Raw genomic sequence first — 20,044 nt, forward strand, 5'->3', positions numbered from 1 at the left:
GATGAGACCTTAGAAAACACAGAGAGGTCCTGGCAGGGTATGAGCACAGGGAACAAAACAGGTGCAGAGCTTGAAGTCCTCTCCACCTCAGATAAAGGCACCAGGCACTAGCTTGGGCTCTTCACTGCTGACTACCACCAGCCCTACTGAGAGTACCAGTCAGTCCTATTGAGAGTACCAGCTGTCCTACTGAGAGTACCAGCCAGCCCTACTGAGAGTACCAGCCAGTCCTATTGAGAGTACCAGCTGTCCTACTGAGAGTACCAGCCAGCCCTACTGAGAGTACCAGCCAGCCCTATTGAGAGCACTAGTCAGCCCTACTAAGAGTACTAGCCAGTCCTCCTGAGAGTACCAATCAGTCCTATTGAGAGTACCAGCTGTCCTACTGAGAGTACCAGCCAGCCCTACTGAGAGTACCAGCCAGCTCTATTGAGAGTACCAGCCAGCCTAACCGAAAATACCAGCCAGCCCTATTGAGAGTACCAGCCAGCCCAACTGAAAATACCAGCCAGTCCTACTGAGAGTACCAGTCAGTCCTGCTGAGAATACCAGCCAGTTCAACTGAGAACACCAACCAGCCCTATTAAGAACACCAACCAGCCCTACTGAGAGTACCAGCCAGCCCTACTGAGAGCAGGGCAAACACTAGCTATTCATTGGGAAAATGAAATCTGTTTCTTATTTACTTTGAAGCATGCTCCAGATGAATATTAAAAACTTCAATGTAAAAATCAAAAGCAAAATATATGAGGTAGAGAAGACTATTCTAAACAAAACCACAACATAAGACATAAACCTATGTGCATAAAATATTAGGCAGGTAATAAAATGACAAACTGGAACAATATCTGAAGATTAGATAGATAGATAGATAGATAGATAGATAGATACATAGATACATAGATACATAGATAGGTACATAGATAGATACATATATAGACAAATGATAGATGATAGGTAGATATATAGACAAATGACAGATAAATAGATATTTAGATAGATAGATAGATACATAGATAGGTACATAGATAGATACATATATAGACAAATGATAGATGATAGGTAGATATATAGACAAATGACAGATAGATAGATAGATAGATAGATAGATAGATAGACAGATAGATAGATAAAGATAGGTAGATAGTCTCATGGAGTCTAGGCTGACCGCCAACCCTCTATATAGCTGAAGATAGCTTTGAACTACTAATCCCCTTTCTTCTACTTCCTGCATGCTAGGATTACAGGTACCACCACCCTCAACTTTCTTCATTTCTCATTATCTGGGAGTTATTCCCCAAATACCCTAACAAATTACCAGGAAAGGAGCCTACTTCTACTAAAGAATGGTTCATAGATGTATAAAAACAAAAGAACAAGCCATTCACAAGAAATACAAAGTCACAATTAGAATATGTTAGATGCCTGCCTTTACCAGTACTCAAATATATGCACATTGATGGGGAGCTGTTTTTGTATTAACAGTCTGGAAACTACATTAAGAAACAGAATGTACCTTGTTGACAGGAGAAGGACCAAGTTCTGTCTTTCTGGAGGACAAGATAATAATCTTCATTAAGTCTCAATATGTGAATATGCTTTAGGTAACATGAGTGACATCTCCAATATGGACCCATTAGTTGGCACTCATTGCCCCTCCATGTTTTATAAAACATAATGTTGTCAAGGGGATGAAATCACCCTTATATGAGAACCTTTAATCAGGACTTTCCCCACAGGACCTTCCTTTGGAATTTTTCATATGCTGTCTAGTAAGTAAGACAGATTTTTTACATATTGAGACTCTGATTCTCAGCTAGATTGTGGGCTCCTTGAAGACAGAACAAAGCCATATCACAGTCTTAGTGACAACTCCAACATGTACTTCAGACCCTTCACAAGAAGTAAGTGTTTGAGGTAGGTCATGAAAATTTGCTACTAAATGAGCAAAGATACTTCACAATGCACTCAAGAGCACATAACAATGACTTGGTCGTTGACAGACAGCATATGCAACCATAGCCCATAAGTTCACATTATCTAGTAACATCATGACTTTCTTCACTTGTATACACATACTTTATGATGCTTTCACAATGGCAAAGCCATTTAGCAATGTATTTCTGAGGAAGTATCTCTGTCATTATACAACTCACATCTGATTCCCTATTGTGCAAAGTCAAATACATTGGTCAACCATAGAGAAAGATCATGAACACAGATAGCTTATAAAAATATTTCAACTGAGGATTCATCCCACATATACACAAAAGAGTGTAGGGCATGAGTTCTTTTAAGTAGTTTTTGAAATTCTTTTAAAAAGCCTCTTGACCCTTGAAATCAGCAGTTAAGTGAGTGCTCCTGGAACCCCAGTGGAAGTTCCTGTCACCCAGCTGACCTGTGGGCTAAAGTTGACAGAGAGTTGTTTTGTGTTGGGGTCACGATGCAGAAGCGGTAGGGAGAGATTGTACTGTGACTTCTCAGATACCGTCTGACACCAGTCCTCATAAAGTCTTCTCTCATACCTGAAACAATGAGAGACAACAGCCACCTCATAAACACCCTACAAACCCCCAGATCCTGGCCCTCCTCTGTAATACAAACTGGAAAAACAACCAGTGTCTGATCCAGCCAGGCTGAGCCAACACTTTCAGGTGCCCACTGGTCTAACTGCAAGTACCACTGCAGTCAGAGGAGACTAGGAAGATTCCATATGATCTTTGATGGTGAGATGGAAAGTCACAATTAGCTCCAGAAGATATTGGTAACAACGGCTCTCCCATTAACCTTCAAAGAGCGCATGGAATTCATTATTCAGTCATCACAAATTGACTTGACACATGTCATGTGCTGAGCTCGGAGAATAAATCAATGAATTAATAACTCAAGATAAATAGAACTAATGGTGGAGACCACAGGAAGATCACCATAATACAGTGCAGCAACATCAATCTTAGAAAGTTATAGTGGGTGTCACACATCTGATGGTAGAGGTGAGGAGCTGGAGGAGGATACAGAAGCCTCATGGGAGAGATGATGGGATGGAGCAATTTTTTACTCAATCTCATGGCTGAGCAGAGGCAGAATGATGATTCTCATCAAAAAGCAGTGGTGAGGTGTGGAGGTGAGAAAGCCTGACTGAACTGGGAACAAAACATGGAGGGTTCAGCTGGAAGGAAGTCTTGGGGAACAATGGGAACCTCTGAGAGGTTTTTAGTTGTTGGGGATATAGTGACATTATTGGATTTGACCACAAGAGTCACAAATATGGAGGCAGGGAGGGATGTCGGGAAGCCACCACAGCACCTCAGGCTGGAGTGGATCTAGTCTTTTGAGAAGAGTCCAGTGGTGGAGACAAGGAAGAGAAGACACACTTAAGATATGTACAGAGTAAAAGGGTAGATGTGTGGGCTCCTGGCAGACGGGGGTACTACCAGCTCATTTGTCTAACCAACAGCTCGCAATATCAGAACCTGAGCTTTTGTACCTATGCCCTACTCTCCAGAATCAGAAGAAAGAATCATGGTGGAGGCAGAAGGCAGGACCATGCTGGAGGAGGTGCTTGTAGACCCTGAACTTCTAAGAGATCCACTGGGCTTTAGAGTAGGAACAATTATAGGCCTGTGTGCAATCTTACGCTTTCCCCCTAAAAGGATTGAGGACATATTGCCAGACTTACTTTCACTCCTTGCAGTATAAACTAATGCTTTCTGTTCACAGAGCAGTGACTGCAATTCCAGGCCTCTCAGGGCACCATGTGTGCCCTCCCACGCCTCTCCACAAGGTTCACAGACCCAGGAAAGTGACACTGGGAACATATTTGTGTTCAGAGTAGAGCCACATTCCCCCCAGAGACTTATTTTCAAGGCCCTGGAATGCTGTGCTCACAAGTAGCTTGGCTATAACATAAACCACGCAATAATTTCAGAGATGACAATGGAACCTGCCCTGTGAGCAGCAAAAGGCATGGGGTGTGAGGGCGGGGCAATCTGTGGGATAACGCAATCGCAGGAGTGGCTTACTTTTCTAACAGCGAGAGCAAATCTTCGTATTTTTGTATCATTCGCTTTCCTTCAGCCGATTGCAAGCACCTATCAGTTCATAAGAGATGGGGAGGAAAAACAAAAGATACATAATTAGAAGAAGCCCAAATTATGATCAATGAATAAACTGCAGTCTACAGAGAAGGTATCGACAACGGGAGACTGAGGCAGGAGGATCAGGCATCCCAACCTGCTTGGGCTACAGACAGGGATCCTCTGTATTTCAAGAAGTAAAATGACAATAGAAACCAAACAACTAACATTTGGGACAGTTTCCCCAGGCTAGGTTTCAAAGGGCCTTGAAAGAGATTGCATTCTCCTCCCTGCACATCCTCCACAGGCCACTAGGGGGCATCTGCACTTCCTAAAGTTCCAAGCAGTTCCCCAGATGACCGGGACTGTGTGCTCCCTATTGCCTGTGGGCTCCACCAACTGTTCTCTTGGCTAAGGTGGTCCGTATATACACCAGGTAATGGAGGTTCCACAAAATATGAATAAAAAGAAAGCTCAGGAAGTAAAACATTCTAGGTGGCATTGTTTTCTGTGTATAAAGAAAAAAGTACCCATATAACATTAATAACATTACATGTATGTATATGTGTACATACTATACAGGTAATAGATGAATGATATCAATAGCTAGACATGCAGAGGGAGACAGACAGAGACAGATACAGGGACAGGAACACAGTGACTCCCTTTCCCTAGACAAGTACAATGGAGGAGTTTCTGAAATCCATCTAGGACAACTGATCAGAAACACTGCTACTGTTTGACATGTTTAAATGAGGCCCCAACCACCTCTCACTGCCTAAAGTATATACACGTGCAATGCAACACACACACACACACACACACACACACACACACACACACACACACACACACTCACGCACCTACACACAGAAACGCCTCACAAACACTGTATTCTCACATAGGCATGCAGAGGCTTTTGCCAGGATACTGAGGATGGCAGGAGAGTAAAGGAAGCTCTGCCCTGCAACACTGCTACCCACAATGTTCCCCTCTGCTTTTGACACTGGCTGTGACAGTCAATAAATGTCCAGCTCCAGGGAAAATGGGTGAGGTATCTTTAGTTCTCAAATACCTTCACACTAATTGAATGGAATCTGTTTTTGTTTGTCTTCCTACTAGCAAAATGAGGCAGCTTATTGCTAAATCTTTAACATCTACTTTCTTCTTATGCCAGCACAGGGTTCTTCACATGATCCCTAGAGCCTTCCACAAGCCCCTTACCCCTACAGAGAAAGCACTGGATTGCTTTGTCCCCTTTTGTGCTGAATGAGCAGCTACTTCAAAGAGTGCTTGCTCCAGACTAGGCAGGTGGCTTGCCCCTCAAATTTCCTAATTCCCTCACACACTGCAGAATTTCTACAGGCCTCACAATGTCCTCATCTCAGATTTGGATCTGGAGAGACTAAGGCACAGGTGTATATAGTTTACTTCACAGGGCATGTGTCAGGCCATGTTGCCCAGTGGGTTTGTGGGAGGTCATCAAAAGCAATGCAATGATGTTTCCACTTCACTTTGTGGTAGAAGCCTACAACATTCATTCATTCATTCATTCATTCTCTCATTCATTCATTCTCTCTCTCTCTCTCTTTCTCTCTCTCTCTCTCTCTGTCTCTCTCTGTCTCTGTCTCTGTCTCTGTCTCTCTCTCTCTGTCAAATTATCTATTTTATTTATATGAATGTTCTGCATGCACTGGTATCCATGGAGCCAGCAGGGAAGCCTGAGAGCCACTTAGCACATAGTCATGTGATTTGTGGTGGAAGCCCAGAGCTAAGAATTAGCTGAGTCGAGGACTACCGAGCCTGGGTACCTCTTAGGAGCTATGTTCCTTGCAGGATCCACTGAAGCCTCTAATACAGCCAACCAACAGCTCATCCCCGCCACCAGCCACCCAGCCCCAGAATGCTCTGCCCTTTAGCTGCTGTTCCTGGGAGCATCCTTTGTACTCTCTGCACACATGTCTCAGAGTTTGCTTCCTGGGAACCAGACCTGTGGTAGCTATGCAATTGCTGCGGCAGCAAGCAGCCTTGACTCCTTCCTGCACGCCTTCTTCATTTTGCTTTAAGGGGCATGTCTGAGAGGCCTGGGGGGCTCAGCCCTGCTTCTGGCCAAATTCTTGATGGCTGGAGACCATTGGAAGGAACTGTGGGCTGGAATCTGGAGACCCAGATGCCTCTCAATTACTTCTTGGCTGTCTCTAGGACCGGAGGGGAGGGGAGCCATCTCCCTTCTTTTTGCCTGTTTTCTCCATCTGCAGTGTTAAAAGCTTACTCAGAGCAGAGCAGATATCAGTTTCTCTCCAAGGGGAGATTGCTCATGTCAGGGCTGCTTGTCTGGCTGGTGACCCTGGAGTGGGGCAGTGACTGATGCCTACAGATGCCGTGCTTCTGTCTCACATCTTGAAAGACATTGAATCTTGCTACCTGAGCCCAGGGTCTCTGTGGACGTCCCTGACTCACACCAATGGCCAGCTTCCAAATCCTTGGCCTTTGTTGCACTTAGCGATGCCAAGTACTTTGAACAAAATCAAGTCCTCTACAAGGAAGGACCAGAGGAAGACTGTCTGTCCCTGGACGGGAGGCCTCCGGAACACAATGTCTCCTCTCACTCATTGCTAGCAGCCGAGAGCCCTCTAAGTGGCTCAGCTTCTAGACCGAGCTGTGAAGCAGGCTCCTGCTTCCCTAAGCTGGCTACCATTAGTCACCAAGGGAGGTGGCCAAAGAAACAGGGTCCCAACTCAGATACAGACTTGATTGTAGCATGAATCCTAATTGGTCTTAAAAACCCAGAGCCAGATATTAGGTAAATGCACAAGCCACAGCCACTTGTCACCTCGCCAACTCCTCAGAAAGAAACTGAGCTCCTTTCTTCTCTTGCCTTATATTCTTTCTCCTCCTGCCTTATGCTCCTCTCTCTTCCCAGCCATATCACTTCCTGTCTCAACCTTCTTAGTGTTGGGATTAAAGGCATGTGTACCTCCCAAGTACTGGGAGAAAAGGCATGAGATCCCAAGTGCTGGGATTAAAGATGTGTGCCTTTATGGCTAACTATGGCTAACTAGTGCCTGACTTTGCCCTCAGATCTTCAGGCAAGCTTTTGTTTGTTAGAGCATACACAAAGTATCACCACACTTGACAGGTGAGGCCAGCAAGCTGCATCTCTAACACAATCTTCACATCACATTTGGGAAGCACCTGTCATTTCCCAGTTGCCCAGTGGCACAGAGAGCTCTTTTCCAAGGAAGTATTGTTGAGGGCTTTCTCAGAGTATGAAGAGCCTGGTTGGCTTTCCTCCAGAAATGACCAGTGGGGCAGGGGGCAGGCTATGGTGGGCTGAGCTTCAGTTAACCCCAAAGGACCCACATCTCAGCCCACATGTACTAAAATCATCACTGTTTGAGAGACAGAACCTAGTCTGGGGCTGAACATGGAATGAAGGATAGATGGTTGTTTTTTAGAGGGTGGGGCGAGGGAGGCTCAGTCAGGTGCTTCTCATGAATCAGATACTCACGGATGTGTGATGTGTGTGAAGTTGCTGAAGGGAGCCTTGATGCGCTGCCTCAGCTCCTGCGCCCAGCGGATACCCCCAGCCATGGTGGGCATGTTCTTGTGCACAGGAGAGAATCCTGGAGACAGGAACAATTATACTGAAGAGAGGGTACAGCCTCCAGCTCCCTCCACCCCAGGAGAGCCTTCTCTAGTTACCCCTACACTGCTGCATCTATTTTCAGACTGAAGTCACCCTGGGCCCACACTGAGTCAAATGTCCTGCTGAAGAGACCCTTGGGAGAACACAACAGCTCAGAGAACATGAGCCTTGCCTAATCATCCTGATTGAACTGGTCTGGCAGCTGGTCATAATTATTTTTTAGGACATCTCAAGAAAGTTTTACTACAACACCAAGGGTTGAGATAACTGTCTTAAACAGACATTTTCATCTCTCTGGGACTCAGTTTTCTCACTTGTAAAATGGGGGTGGCATCTCGCTTGCTTAATAACAGTCAAAGGATTCTGTGAGAATTCAGTCAGATTGTGAATGGATAAGCCATGTGGATTATGAAATAATACAGTCTATATATTATTATCTTAGCTCATATATTCAGTTTATTTCTTTCAGCTACCATAATTTAGCAAAGGTGAGATTTCCCCTAAAAGTAAAACCACTCTACATTCAGCTTCCCTGGAAAATTAAGACTGCTCACCATCTGCTGTCATTGCTAACTCTTGATAGGAGCTGTGACGGGACAGTCCCTTTACCTCCCCATGAGCTCCATTGCAGAGGTGTGACATCTCTGGGTTTTATTAGCTGCATACTTTATCTTACAGGTTTGAAAGTCAAGCATGAGTTTATTTCCGTTTCATACATGTTCCTTGAGTCCTTGCTATATACAAAGCATGTATGTGGGGTCTGGGTGAGAGGCAAAATAATTAACACTGAAAGGTGGTTCCTCAAGCGTGTGAGCCACACTCTACCCAAGATGAAAAGAATGGCCACTAAAGAAGGACTGTGGCCCACATGTCTGATGGTGGGAGAAGATGGTGTGGAGTCACATGCCTGCAAAGTGACTGCCCCTTGTCACATGCCTGCAAAGTGTACCCTCATCAGGTTCCTCCTAGTCCCTCCCTCCAGAAGCTCAGTGGTTATGGCAGTGCAAGGTCTAGGACACTTCTTTTCATGCATGTAAAATGTGCATTGAGTTATGATAATGGTTAACCAGTGTGGCAAGAGGGATACATCCACTCACTCATTATGCCAAGGCCACAGCTGACCAGTGGTGGTCAAGGTTTCACTGGTCTACATTGCAGTGGCAATCTCAGCCTCCCATACCAAGAAATGTACAATTCAGTGAACTCTACAATCACCCAAGGATGATCTGGAATTTTCAGCAAATAGGACTATGCTTGGTGCTCCCAGAGGACACCATGGATCCATAATTTAACTAAAAGAACATAAGCGCGTTCTGCCCATCCCAGTAACAGAACTCATCCCTCACGGTCCCCTGGCAACGACCCTACCATGCTCTGCCTCCTCTCGGATGTGCTGACTGTAGATGAGCCTCACAGCATCCAGGTCTCTGCTGAACATTCGGATGAGGACCAAGTATTTGTGTGACACATCCCGTGCTACTAGGGGTCTTTCAAGGAGGGTTCCTGCGATGTCTAACAGCTGTGAAGAGGATAAGGACAGGCACTTAACCTTCCCAGGGCTGCAAAACTTCTGTTTCCTGTTCTTTTTTTCCCCCCTCTTCTTATGACTCAGTACAGGAGGAATCACATATGTTATGGCAGAACTCTAGCAGTGCCCCCAGCATGTGGATATCTGGAACTTTCCCCTTTTCCCTTCTTGGCTTCTTGGTTATTTGGGGGAAGGGTGGGATTACTGGTTTTATGAGTGAAGTTTTCACTGTGTGGCACAGGCTTGGCCTAGGACTCATGATCCCCCCCTCTCAGCATCCCCATTGCTGGGATTACTCATCTGTTCCACCACATGTAGTTTGCCCTTTGTCCTGCTGGGAATCTACCAAGTTTTCCAAGGACTGAAATAAAAGGAGAATGAAAAACAGCAGCAAGATAAACTGAACTACACATGGAAGATAGGAGGGAGGGAGGTGGTAACAGAAAAAGATAGAAGAAGGGAGTTTTGGGATTTGGCTGCCCTGTCAATCACAGGAACAGTGAGGACAAGTAGAGGTGTTTTCCCATACATTAACCCCAGCCCTAGGTGTCTACTAAACCAGCAGAAAATGGACATGGTTTAGTGATGCCCCTGTTCCTGGATTGTAAATTTATTAGTGCGATGCTGTCTGAGCCTAAGCTACATAGAGACTCAGCCATATTAGGATATATACTACGGTTTCTAAACCTGAATTCCATTGTAACAGTGGTTCTCAACCTCCTTAACCCTTTAATACAGCTCCTTAGGTTGTGGTGATCCCCAACTATAAAGTTACTTTCATTGCTATTTCATAACTGTAGTTTTGTTACTGTTATGAATTGGAATATAAATATTTTTGGAGATAGAGGTTTGGCAAGGGGGTCACAGCCCATAGGTTGAGAACTGCTGCATTATAAAGCTCTGTCATCTCTACTTCACACTTCAGGTCAGAGGCTGAAAAGGAGTAGCCAGCAAATGCATAGCCAAATTTGGTTGGTTCATGACCTTGTTTCATGGTACATTTTTCAAATGATCTGAGAGAGAGAGGGAGAGAGAGAGAGAGAGAGAGAGAGAGAGAGAGAGAATATGACAAAGGACAGATATGCTCACAGTTTAAAATATTTATTCTCTGAGTCTTTGCAGAAAAATAAAGCTGCCGTGTCTTGCTTTAAATCAATGAAAATGAGAATTATATACATATATGGTTCTAGAAAGTCTTAAGTTTTCAGACCATGCCACAGGCAACAACTAAACTGTAGATGAATTTCTAAACAGTGTTATTAAATAAGAAACATAGCGCCAAATACAGGGATAATAACCAAAGAGATCAGAGAAATAGCGAAGAGTCACTGGCTAACCTTATCTTACCACCACCCCATAGCTTTCTAAGAGAGAGCTTCTTCCTCTCTAACCTGCACTCTTTTTTTAGTAATTTAATTTTACATATCAGCCATGGGTTCCCCTGTCCTCCCCCTTCCCGCCCCCGCCCCCACCTTCCCTCCAGCCCCTTCCCCCCCATTCTCATCTACTCCAGAGCCAAGAATCCCCTGGGGATTCAATTCAACCTGGTGGATTCAGTATAGGCAGGTCCAGTCCCCTCCTTCCAGGCTGAGCAAAGTGTCCCTGCATAAGCTTTAGGTTCCAAACATCCAGCTCATGCACTAAGGACAGGTCCGGGTCCCACTGCCTGGGTGCCTCCCAAACAGTTCAAGCTATTCAACTGTCTCACTTATCCAGAGGGCCTGATCCAGTTGGGAGCTCCTCAGCTTTTGGTTCATAGGTCATGTGTTTCCATTAGTTTGGCTATTTGTCCCTGTTCTTTTTCCAATCTTGGTCTCAACAATTCTTGCTCATACAATCCCTCCTCTTTCTTGCCAATTGTACTCCTGTAGCTCCACCTGGGGCCTGGCCAAGGATCTCTGCATCCACTTCCATCAGTTATTGGATGAGGGTTCTAGCACGCCAGTTAGGGTGTTTGGCCATCCAATCACCAGACTAGGTCAGTTCGGGCTTTCTCTCGACCACTGCCAGTAGTCTACAGTGGAGGTATCTTTGTGGATTTCTGGGGACCTCTCTAACACTTTGCTTCTTCCTATTTTCATGTGGTCTTCATTTATCATGGTCTGTTATTCCTTGTTCTCCCTCTCTGTTCTTGATCCAGCTGGGATCTCCCACTCCCCTAAACTCTCTTTCCTTTGAACCTTGCCCTTTAGTATCCCCACTCATGTCCAGGTTGTTCATGTAGATCTCATCCATTTCTCTGTCATGGGCGATCCCTGTGTCTTTCTTAGGATCCTGTTTTCTAGGTAGCCTCCTTGGCGTTGCGTGTAGCAGTCTAGTCATCCTTGTTTTACATCTAGTATCCTCCTATGAGTGAGCACATGGTGCTTTCTTAGAAAATTGGGAATCCATCTCTCCCAAGACCCAGCTATACCACTCTTGGGCATATACCCAAGGAATGCTCAATCATACCAGAAGGGCATTTGCTCAGCTATGTTCATATCAGCATTGTTTGTAATAGCCATAACCTGGAAACAACCTAGATGCCCTTCAACTGAAGAATGGATAAAGAAAATGTGGTACATACACACAATGGAGTACTACTCAGCAGAGAAAAACAATGACATCATGAAGTTTGCAGGCAAATGGATGGATCTAGAAAAAATCATCCTGAGTGAGGTAACCCAGACTCAGAAAGATTAACTTGCATTTTTATCACCTTCCTGTTCTGCCTTCTCATTGGCTCTAAGCCCAGCCATATCACTTCTTTGTCACTGCCTGTCTATTTAGACCTCCAGGTCTCTGGAGTTGGTACTGGGGTTAAAGGCGTGTGTCACCACGCTTAGCTGTGTCCCTGACTACACAGAGACTCTGCCTGCCATGTGATCAGATTAAGGGCTTGTGCCAACACTGCCTGATTTCTGTTTATGGCTTGCTATGACCTCTGATCTCCAGGTAAACTTTATTTATTAACATACAAATAAAATCACATTTCAGCACAAATAAAATATTACCACACTAAACACAGAGAAGAGTCAATGGGTTGGGACACATTTTATCCCAGTATAGATAGCTTGAAATGTCTCCTGAATGACTCCAGGTGCACTCTGAGCCTAAGTAAGGATGCTGAATATTTTCCAATGAAGTCTGTCTGTAGGGATGTTTTTTTCCTCCATAAATATCACTCAGTTATAGAATGGAAAGCAGTACCGTGTGTGTGTGTGTGTGTGTGTGTGTGTGTGTGTACATGTAAGTGGATATAGAGATCAGAAGACTGACTCAAGTATCATTCCCCAAGTACTGTCTACCATTATTTTTTTAAACGAGGTCTCTCAATGTCTTGGAACTCACCAAATAGGCTACAGTGGCCAGCCAGCAAACCCCAAAGGTGTACTTGTCCCTGCATCTTCAGCACTTTGACAATAAGCCTGTTTTTTTTAGAAAAATGTGATCAATCTAGGGATTGATCTCAGGTTCTTGTGCTTATAAGAGAAGCACTTTAGTAACTGAGCTATCTTCAGCCTGAGAAAGCACATCCCTTTGATGGAGGCATAAAAGAGTAGTTGTGCTTGCTTGGTGTATTCTCTGCTGTGTTATGGACTCAATATTCCTGTTGAGAATATGCAGACAAGGGGGCTCATAGTCCACTGTGGCCAACTTCTGCTACTGATTTGAAGTCCTCAACCTGCACGTTCCCTGGCCATTACTTCCGAGCTGCATATAATGTTAGATGATTATGTAGCAATAATAGGGGTGGGTATCTGGGGATAGATGGTCTCTCTGGCCAGCTCTCTGAATCCTAAAAACTACTTTTCTCTGTGAATTTATATCTACTGGAACATTTGCACTGGGTGGAGGAGGAAGGAAAAGTTTTAATTTCCTAATTGTGAGATGACCAAAAGAGAGAAATGGGTCAGGCAGTAAGGACTGGCTGTCTGTGGTTTCCCCAACAGTTTCCAAGAGCTGTTAAGAAAAGTTAGAATTAGATAAGGGATCTGCTCTTATGGGAGCACTTTAGGAATCTGGCTGCACACAGATGTTTCAGGACCAGGGTCAATGCTATAAAGGGTTCCTTCTTCTTTTGTATAGAACTCTTACTCCATATATTTTCAAGAACTGAAAATTTAAAAACTTACAGATAGACATATGCTCATGGGATAAATACAGATGTTTTCATGAAGAGAGCATCCATAAAGTACTAGGAAGACTCCAAATACCTTCCTGAGAAAATGAATTCCCAAAGGAGACTTGAGACACAGAGCAGTGACATGTAATGATGTTATAGGCATTGATAGGAATGAGAAAAGTGCATCACATGAACACCATCAGAATGGCAGGTGCAGAGGGATTCCTAGGGTGGGAGAGGGTAGTCTCAACACATGAGCAGAGTTACAGCTTTACAATGTATCCAGGTTCTGACTCCCAAATAGTCACGACAGTTAGTGGTCTATAAGATCACTCTATGGTCACATATAAACCATTTTCAATATTTGAAGAGGGATTTCTGAAGTTTTGGAAGATGATTTATTAAATAATGGGTATTTGCTAAGTCTCTCTCTCTGTCTCTCTGTCTCTGTCTCTGTCTGTCTGTCTGTCTCTCTCTCTCTCTCTCTCTCTCTCTCTCACACACACACACACACACACACACACACACACACACACTCAACAGCAAATAGAGCATGGGACACTTTGGATTATTTAATATTCTAGAATAGCATAGATTTCTCCATCCAAGGTTCATGTGTCTTTGACAATTGTCTGACAAATCACTTAGTCTCTGGGCATTTTCAATGATCAGAAACTTAACTACTTCTCAAGAACATTCATTTCATCTTGAACATTGACAGAAAGCTCCTTTCTCTTCTGAACCAAAAATGCCTCTCCCTGTGACTTTTTCTTGACTCAAGTCCTTGAAGCACCAGGCCTCTCCACAGTTTACAGGAGACCTCTCACACTCAACAGAGTCCTACATCTCACATCAGCATCCTGACTGTGCAGCTATTTATGCCCTCACCATCCTAAACCTCCTCTATTCTTTTTACCACCTGATATGGGAGAAATAGCACCAGGGCAAGAATTATTCCAGCTACCAATGCCTGGATCCTATAAACCACTTCTTGGTACATGCTTTGCTCCAGGCTAAGTCAACCTTGCCCTAATGCTTAAGAAGTCTTGGTATTGCTTAGCCATGCTTTCAGGATAGAAACCACACTAGACCTTTTTACTCCTGATGGTGACCCTACCGATAGATGCATGGTGTCTAAAAAGATCACTGTCATTTTCAAAGCATTTTTACATGCTCAAAAATGTATAAGTGATCTGCCTGAGATGCCCAGGTGATACAAGATCATCCTCAGGTGGGGTGAAATTTGCAGGAAGAAATTAGAATAGTTTTATTGTCCTCTGATGAGAACTGAAGGGGAACTCGGGGAGACTTCTTCTCCACTTGTACCAACCTTGAAGGCATGCTCCACATCAGGTGTATCATCAAAAGCTTGAATGAAGATAGTCCCCAATCTCCGGTCAAGATCTTCCACTCTCTGGTTAAATTTGCTGACATCGTTTTCAAATTCCTGAGGAGACATCACATGTATGGAAAAAAGTCATGGTTTTCTGCAGCCCAGTCTTACTACGGTCTTGGTTGCTAACCTTTCTGCTGAACTCAGTCATTCCAAAGATTTTTTTTAATTCTCTAAACCTCACCACATGTGCTAATTTGATCCTTTGTTGCTGTGATAAAACACTGACCAAAAACACTTTGAGAGGAAAAGGTTTACTTGCTTACACTCCCACATCACAGTTCATCATTAAAGGAAGTTGGAGCAGGAACTTCAAACTGAAACCTGGAGGCAGAACTGAAGTGGAAGCCAGGAAAGAAAGCTGTTTACTGGCTTGGTTTTCTGCCTTGATTAGCTTTATTACCCAGACAAGACCTGCTTGCTTGGGGATGGTACCACCCACAGTGGGCTGAGATTTCCCATACCAATCCACAATGACAAAAATGCTTCACAGACATGTCCAGAGGCCAATGCAGAGGCAATTCTCCAACTGAGTTTTCTTCTTCATAGGAATGTCTAGGTGTGTGTCAAGTTGACAAAACCTAACCATGACACCATAGTAGCATGGCACTCTGGCCCAAATGGCACAGATGAGTGAAATGTAAGGTTGCCATCCACTTGGCTTCTTTACCATGTCCCCATTTCTTCCACTTTCTGAGCAACCTTCTCTTCTGTCCACAGTGCCAGCTCATACTACTCTAGATTATCTCTCAGCAATAAGCCCAGGGTCACCATCTTCTTGTCTTCCTCCCCCAAGTCAAACTGCATTTCTTTTTCAGAGTAACCAAATTAATCTAATCCTTAGAAGGAAAGCAAACTAATTAAATGAATACACACTATTCCTTCCAAATACACCTTAATTGGCTAAGATGGCAATTAGCCATTGCTCTTAAGTTTCTTAATTTAGCAAATAAAAATGCAGGGTACACAGTTAAATCTGAGTTGCAGATAAACAATTATTTTTCAAAAATATGCGTCTGTCTTAATTGTTGTCCTTTATTTGGCAACCCTAAATGTGTCTTACTTCTTAGGGTACAGCAATCTTCAAGAAAACTTTCATGATTCAACTCTCTAATTTGTATAATTACTATTTGTTATTATTGTTTTACAATGGTAATGTGTGTTCTTATTTTATATTTTAAAGATTTATTTATTTTCATTTATGTGTCTGAGTCTGTCTGTGTGGTACGTATGTGAGTGCATTTGCTTGCAGAGGACGTCAGATTGGAGCTGAAGTTACAAGTGGTTATGAGTTGCCCAATGTGGGTGCTGGGAACTGAACTAAGGTCCTGTGCAAGAACAGCTAGTATTCTTAACTACTGAGCCACCTCTTCAGCCCCTACATGTTTGTAGTTTAAAAGAAAAAAAAAAAAAAACAAAGAAAAGTAGGAAAACAGAACATTTCTACTTTCCAACTACATTGGCATTATGATATTATGGCATGCTTTCATATGTATATGGCAAAGAATATGTGTGTGTGTGTGTGTGTGTGTTTATAATATATGGACATATATAAACTATACTTGTATAATATGTACAAAATAAATGGGACATGAGATTTTGTTAAACAGCTGCAAACATCATATATGAAACATGTATAATTATACTAAATATGTGTAGACATTCTCTTTTATAATCTATCTTTGTTTTCTTTCAACTAATGGAATTTTTATGAAGTCCCATCACCCTGGATCTGGCCAATGAGAATTCCTAGAAGCTGAACGTGCTCAGAACAGATTCCTGCCCTAATTTCTGCTTTTCCTTTCTGGATTACAGTTTCCTCTCCTGTAATCCTGCCTCTCTTTGGGGGGAGAATGCTATTCCCTTTCCCCATGGCAGCAAGTTCTTTATTCTCCTCTGTGCTTTTGAATTCATAAGTTTTGGCTTGGGAGGACTGTGGGTGAGCCCTAGGCTCTGTGTCCCAACCTTAGAAAATGTAGCCTTGCTCTTGCCTATCTTGAGTGAGCTTCCTTTACCCAACCGTGAACCACTAATAAACTCCCACTGATATTCCTGGTCTTTGCTTGGCAGTCTGTGACTGAAGCTTAGAATTTAGTGGCAGGTTTGTTGAGTATAATTGGCAAAATGGTGTGTTTAAGGTGTACAATGATGTTTTCATACATGTACACACTGTGACATGATCAGAGCAATGGAGTGAGTGAACCTATCATGACTGGTGGGTTTAGCATAGATTTTTACTCAAAATCCATGAGAATTCATCACCTCTTATAACTACCATTTTCGTGTGTGTGTGTGTACACCCTTAGAACTACTTCAGCAGATTTCAAATACACAATACACTGTTATCACTATCATCACCACATTGTACATTACACCCCTAGAAGTCACTCTCCCACCCTGTCAAGGAGACTTTGTAAGCATTGACCAACTCCTCCCATTTCTTTCTCTCTCAGCCCACCGGCAAGGTCCATTCTAGTCAGCTCTGTACACCTGACAATTTGGCAATCTAGGACACCAGGTTTAAGAGAGGTCATGAAGTAGTTGTCCTTTTACAGCTGGCCTGTTTGGCTCAGTTTTAAACTTTTGAAGCGGTAAAGTCACCACCGCATCCCCTGTCTTCCTGTGCCAATGACCTTAGGTAGCATTAGTCTAGAGCTGTCGATGGTGAGGAGGGGCTCTTTCTGATTTATCTCCTGCACACAAAATAATTAGGATCTTTCTAATGACATGGGGATAATTTCTCCTGGCCCTAACAATAAATAACAAAACCACTAGGACCACTGAGCCAAAGAAGATTCTTGAGGAAAAAAAGCACGTAAACACTTAGGCACTGCAGCTAGAGACAGCTGGGGGAAGAAGGAAGCCAAGGCTTGTGATTTAGGCACTCCCAATCCTACCATGTTCTGGGGGTCCAGGCAGTCATAGGAACACTCCAAGAAGACCTTGAACATCTCCTCAAACTCCTCGCGCATTTGCTGAACTTGCTGACCCAGGGCGTTTCCTCTGATGCCACTGAACTCAAGCTTTTCCAGCTTGTCAAAATCCAAGGCTGTCTTCAGAAGACCCTATGTGAGGACAATTCACAAACAGTTAAGGGGACCATCATCACCCTCACTACCAAAATGGAGGAGACAGAAATTACAGGGGTTGTAGTTGCTTATGAAATGCAAGGTCTGGTCAGGTTTTTTTTAAACCTTATTATTAGATTGGCTTCCTTAAACTCCATAACAAACTGAAGAAAAAGTACAAATGAAGTGGATTTGCAGAAGCCAGAGTAAACAAGTAAATTATGAAATGTATGCTTCAGCATCTCTGTGTCCTACTACAAAGTATAGAAGATGATAATAGTTGGTGGGTTTAGCTTGGATTTTTATTTTAAAAAGTCAATGTCAAGTCAGGCATGGTGATATATGCCTATACTCCCAGCACTGAGGGGACAGAAGCAGCAGAGTCAAGGCCAGCCTTGTATAATAGTGAATTTGAGGCCTCTGTGTTTGAGAGGATATTGATAGGAAGTAATCCTGCAAACAGCCTGGAGTACCAATTCAGAGGATGGCACTGGTCTTCTCCCTCACCTCCCTCTACCAAATGAGAATCATACCCAATGTAAGTGTCCTGGGGCATGTCAAACCACATTTCCATCTTGTGACTTACCATCTCTTTGCTGGATTTCTCTATCTGGCACAGGGTCATGGTAACACTCCATGGCACTGTGGTGGGAACTAACTTGAATTAGTGTTGGCATAAGATTGACGTGCATGCCAGGACACAGTATGTATTACTGTCACCATTGACACACCACATCCCAGCTGTGCTCAGAATTAAATGGCAGATGGATGACGTAGCTCAAAAGCTTTGGGGAGCCATGTCACGTCTAATAATGTGAATGCCTCCTGAGCATATTGAATGGGGAAGATTGAATCTATCCCTTGTGGGTGCCTGTCTAAAATCACAAAATCTCCAAACCAAAACATGCGTGCTGTCATAACCCTCACTCTACAAGCCTGTTCCTCTCATGGAGAGATGAAGGTCAAGGTTATAAGTCATTCTGCAAACAGTTTGTGAGGATCCCTGGAAGGGCCCTCCAACACGAAGAGGTTAGAAGGGTTAGAGCGGGTGATAGTACCACACTTGCGCTGTGAGACATCAGGTCCTGCCTCTACTCCAAATCTTCCCATAACCGGTGGTCACTGCTGCTACTGACACCAAGTCCAGAAGTAATGACAGAGGCACAGCAGTGGGGAGGAGCCACCCACTTCCCACCCAGGCAGGAGGTCACCCAGGAAGCCTCTGGCAGCCAATCAGAAGTCTATTCATTCATCCCTGCTACAGCATCATTAACAGAAATCAGCAAAAGAGGCAGGACAGGGACCACAGCAAAGAAGAGACAGGGGCACAAGAATCAGAGTTTCTGCCTCCTGTGTGAGTAGGGGGGCGGTGGTGAGGGAATCACTACTTTAAAACATTAGGATTTATGTCTTAGAGAAAGCACCTGTCTAGCATGGCAAAGTCTCCAGTTCTATCCTCAAAATTAGAAAAGAGAAAAAGGGGGTGGGGAAGAAAGAAGGAAGAAAGGAAGAAAGAGAGGGAGGGAGGGAGGGAGGGAGGGAGGAAGGAAGGAAGGAAGGAAGGAAGGAAGGAAGGAAGGAAGGAAGGAAAGTACTAGAAAAAAGCATATGGAAACACTTCAAGACATCAGTGTAGTCAATGGCTTTTTGGCTAAGACCTCCAAAGCTGAGGCCACAGAAGCGAGAGCAGATTTATAGGGATGGATGAGATTGCCAGCTTGTGCAGAGCAAAGGAAACAACAGAGTGAAAAGACAACTGTGAACGCATGAAGGGTTACAAATAATTCACCCAACAGGAAACGAATATCGAGATATACAAGGAACTTTAAAAAAATTGGGAACCAAAAGCTAAATAATCCAATTGTAAATTGGATAAAGGACATGAATTGGACACTTCCTGTAAAAAGAACTATGAAAAACGTGGCAAGGATAGATGGACCAGTGATGTCTCAGCATCAGCTACAAAGGCTATGCATGATGCAGTAGAATTAAAATTGATATCTCTTGTGCTAAAAGAATCCACCAGTCAGTAGCCCAGAACACATTAGGAAGATGGTGACATTATGTGCAACTTTTGATAAGTGAATGTTCATGTGATGATTTCTTGCATAATCATTAAAAGGGTAGAGATAACACATATAATCCAAATACCACAAAGCCAGTCTAACGCTTTTACCTGGAGAAGGGAGAGAGTTTGAACCAAGGGAAGAACACAAAAAGGTGTC

The 20,044-nt window shown here is 43.6% G+C and overlaps 1 protein-coding gene across 1 annotated transcript in view; it reads right to left on the reverse strand.

Annotated features, from left to right (window-relative positions):
* Window positions 1-20,044, reverse strand: part of Dnah9 (dynein axonemal heavy chain 9) — a 349,307-nt gene that overhangs the window by 293,358 nt on the left and 35,905 nt on the right. Inside the window, exons 7-12 of the mRNA XM_036196748.1 lie at window positions 17,649-17,816; window positions 14,689-14,805; window positions 9,094-9,244; window positions 7,588-7,702; window positions 4,023-4,091; window positions 2,399-2,525 (exon numbers count right to left, since the gene is read on the reverse strand). Of these exons, the coding sequence (XP_036052641.1) occupies window positions 2,399-2,525; window positions 4,023-4,091; window positions 7,588-7,702; window positions 9,094-9,244; window positions 14,689-14,805; window positions 17,649-17,816 (747 nt within the window). The remainder of the gene's footprint in view (window positions 1-2,398; window positions 2,526-4,022; window positions 4,092-7,587; window positions 7,703-9,093; window positions 9,245-14,688; window positions 14,806-17,648; window positions 17,817-20,044) is intronic.

Source organism: Onychomys torridus, chromosome 8 (genome assembly GCF_903995425.1).
Source record: "Onychomys torridus chromosome 8, mOncTor1.1, whole genome shotgun sequence".
Taxonomy (NCBI): Eukaryota; Metazoa; Chordata; class Mammalia; order Rodentia; family Cricetidae; genus Onychomys; species Onychomys torridus.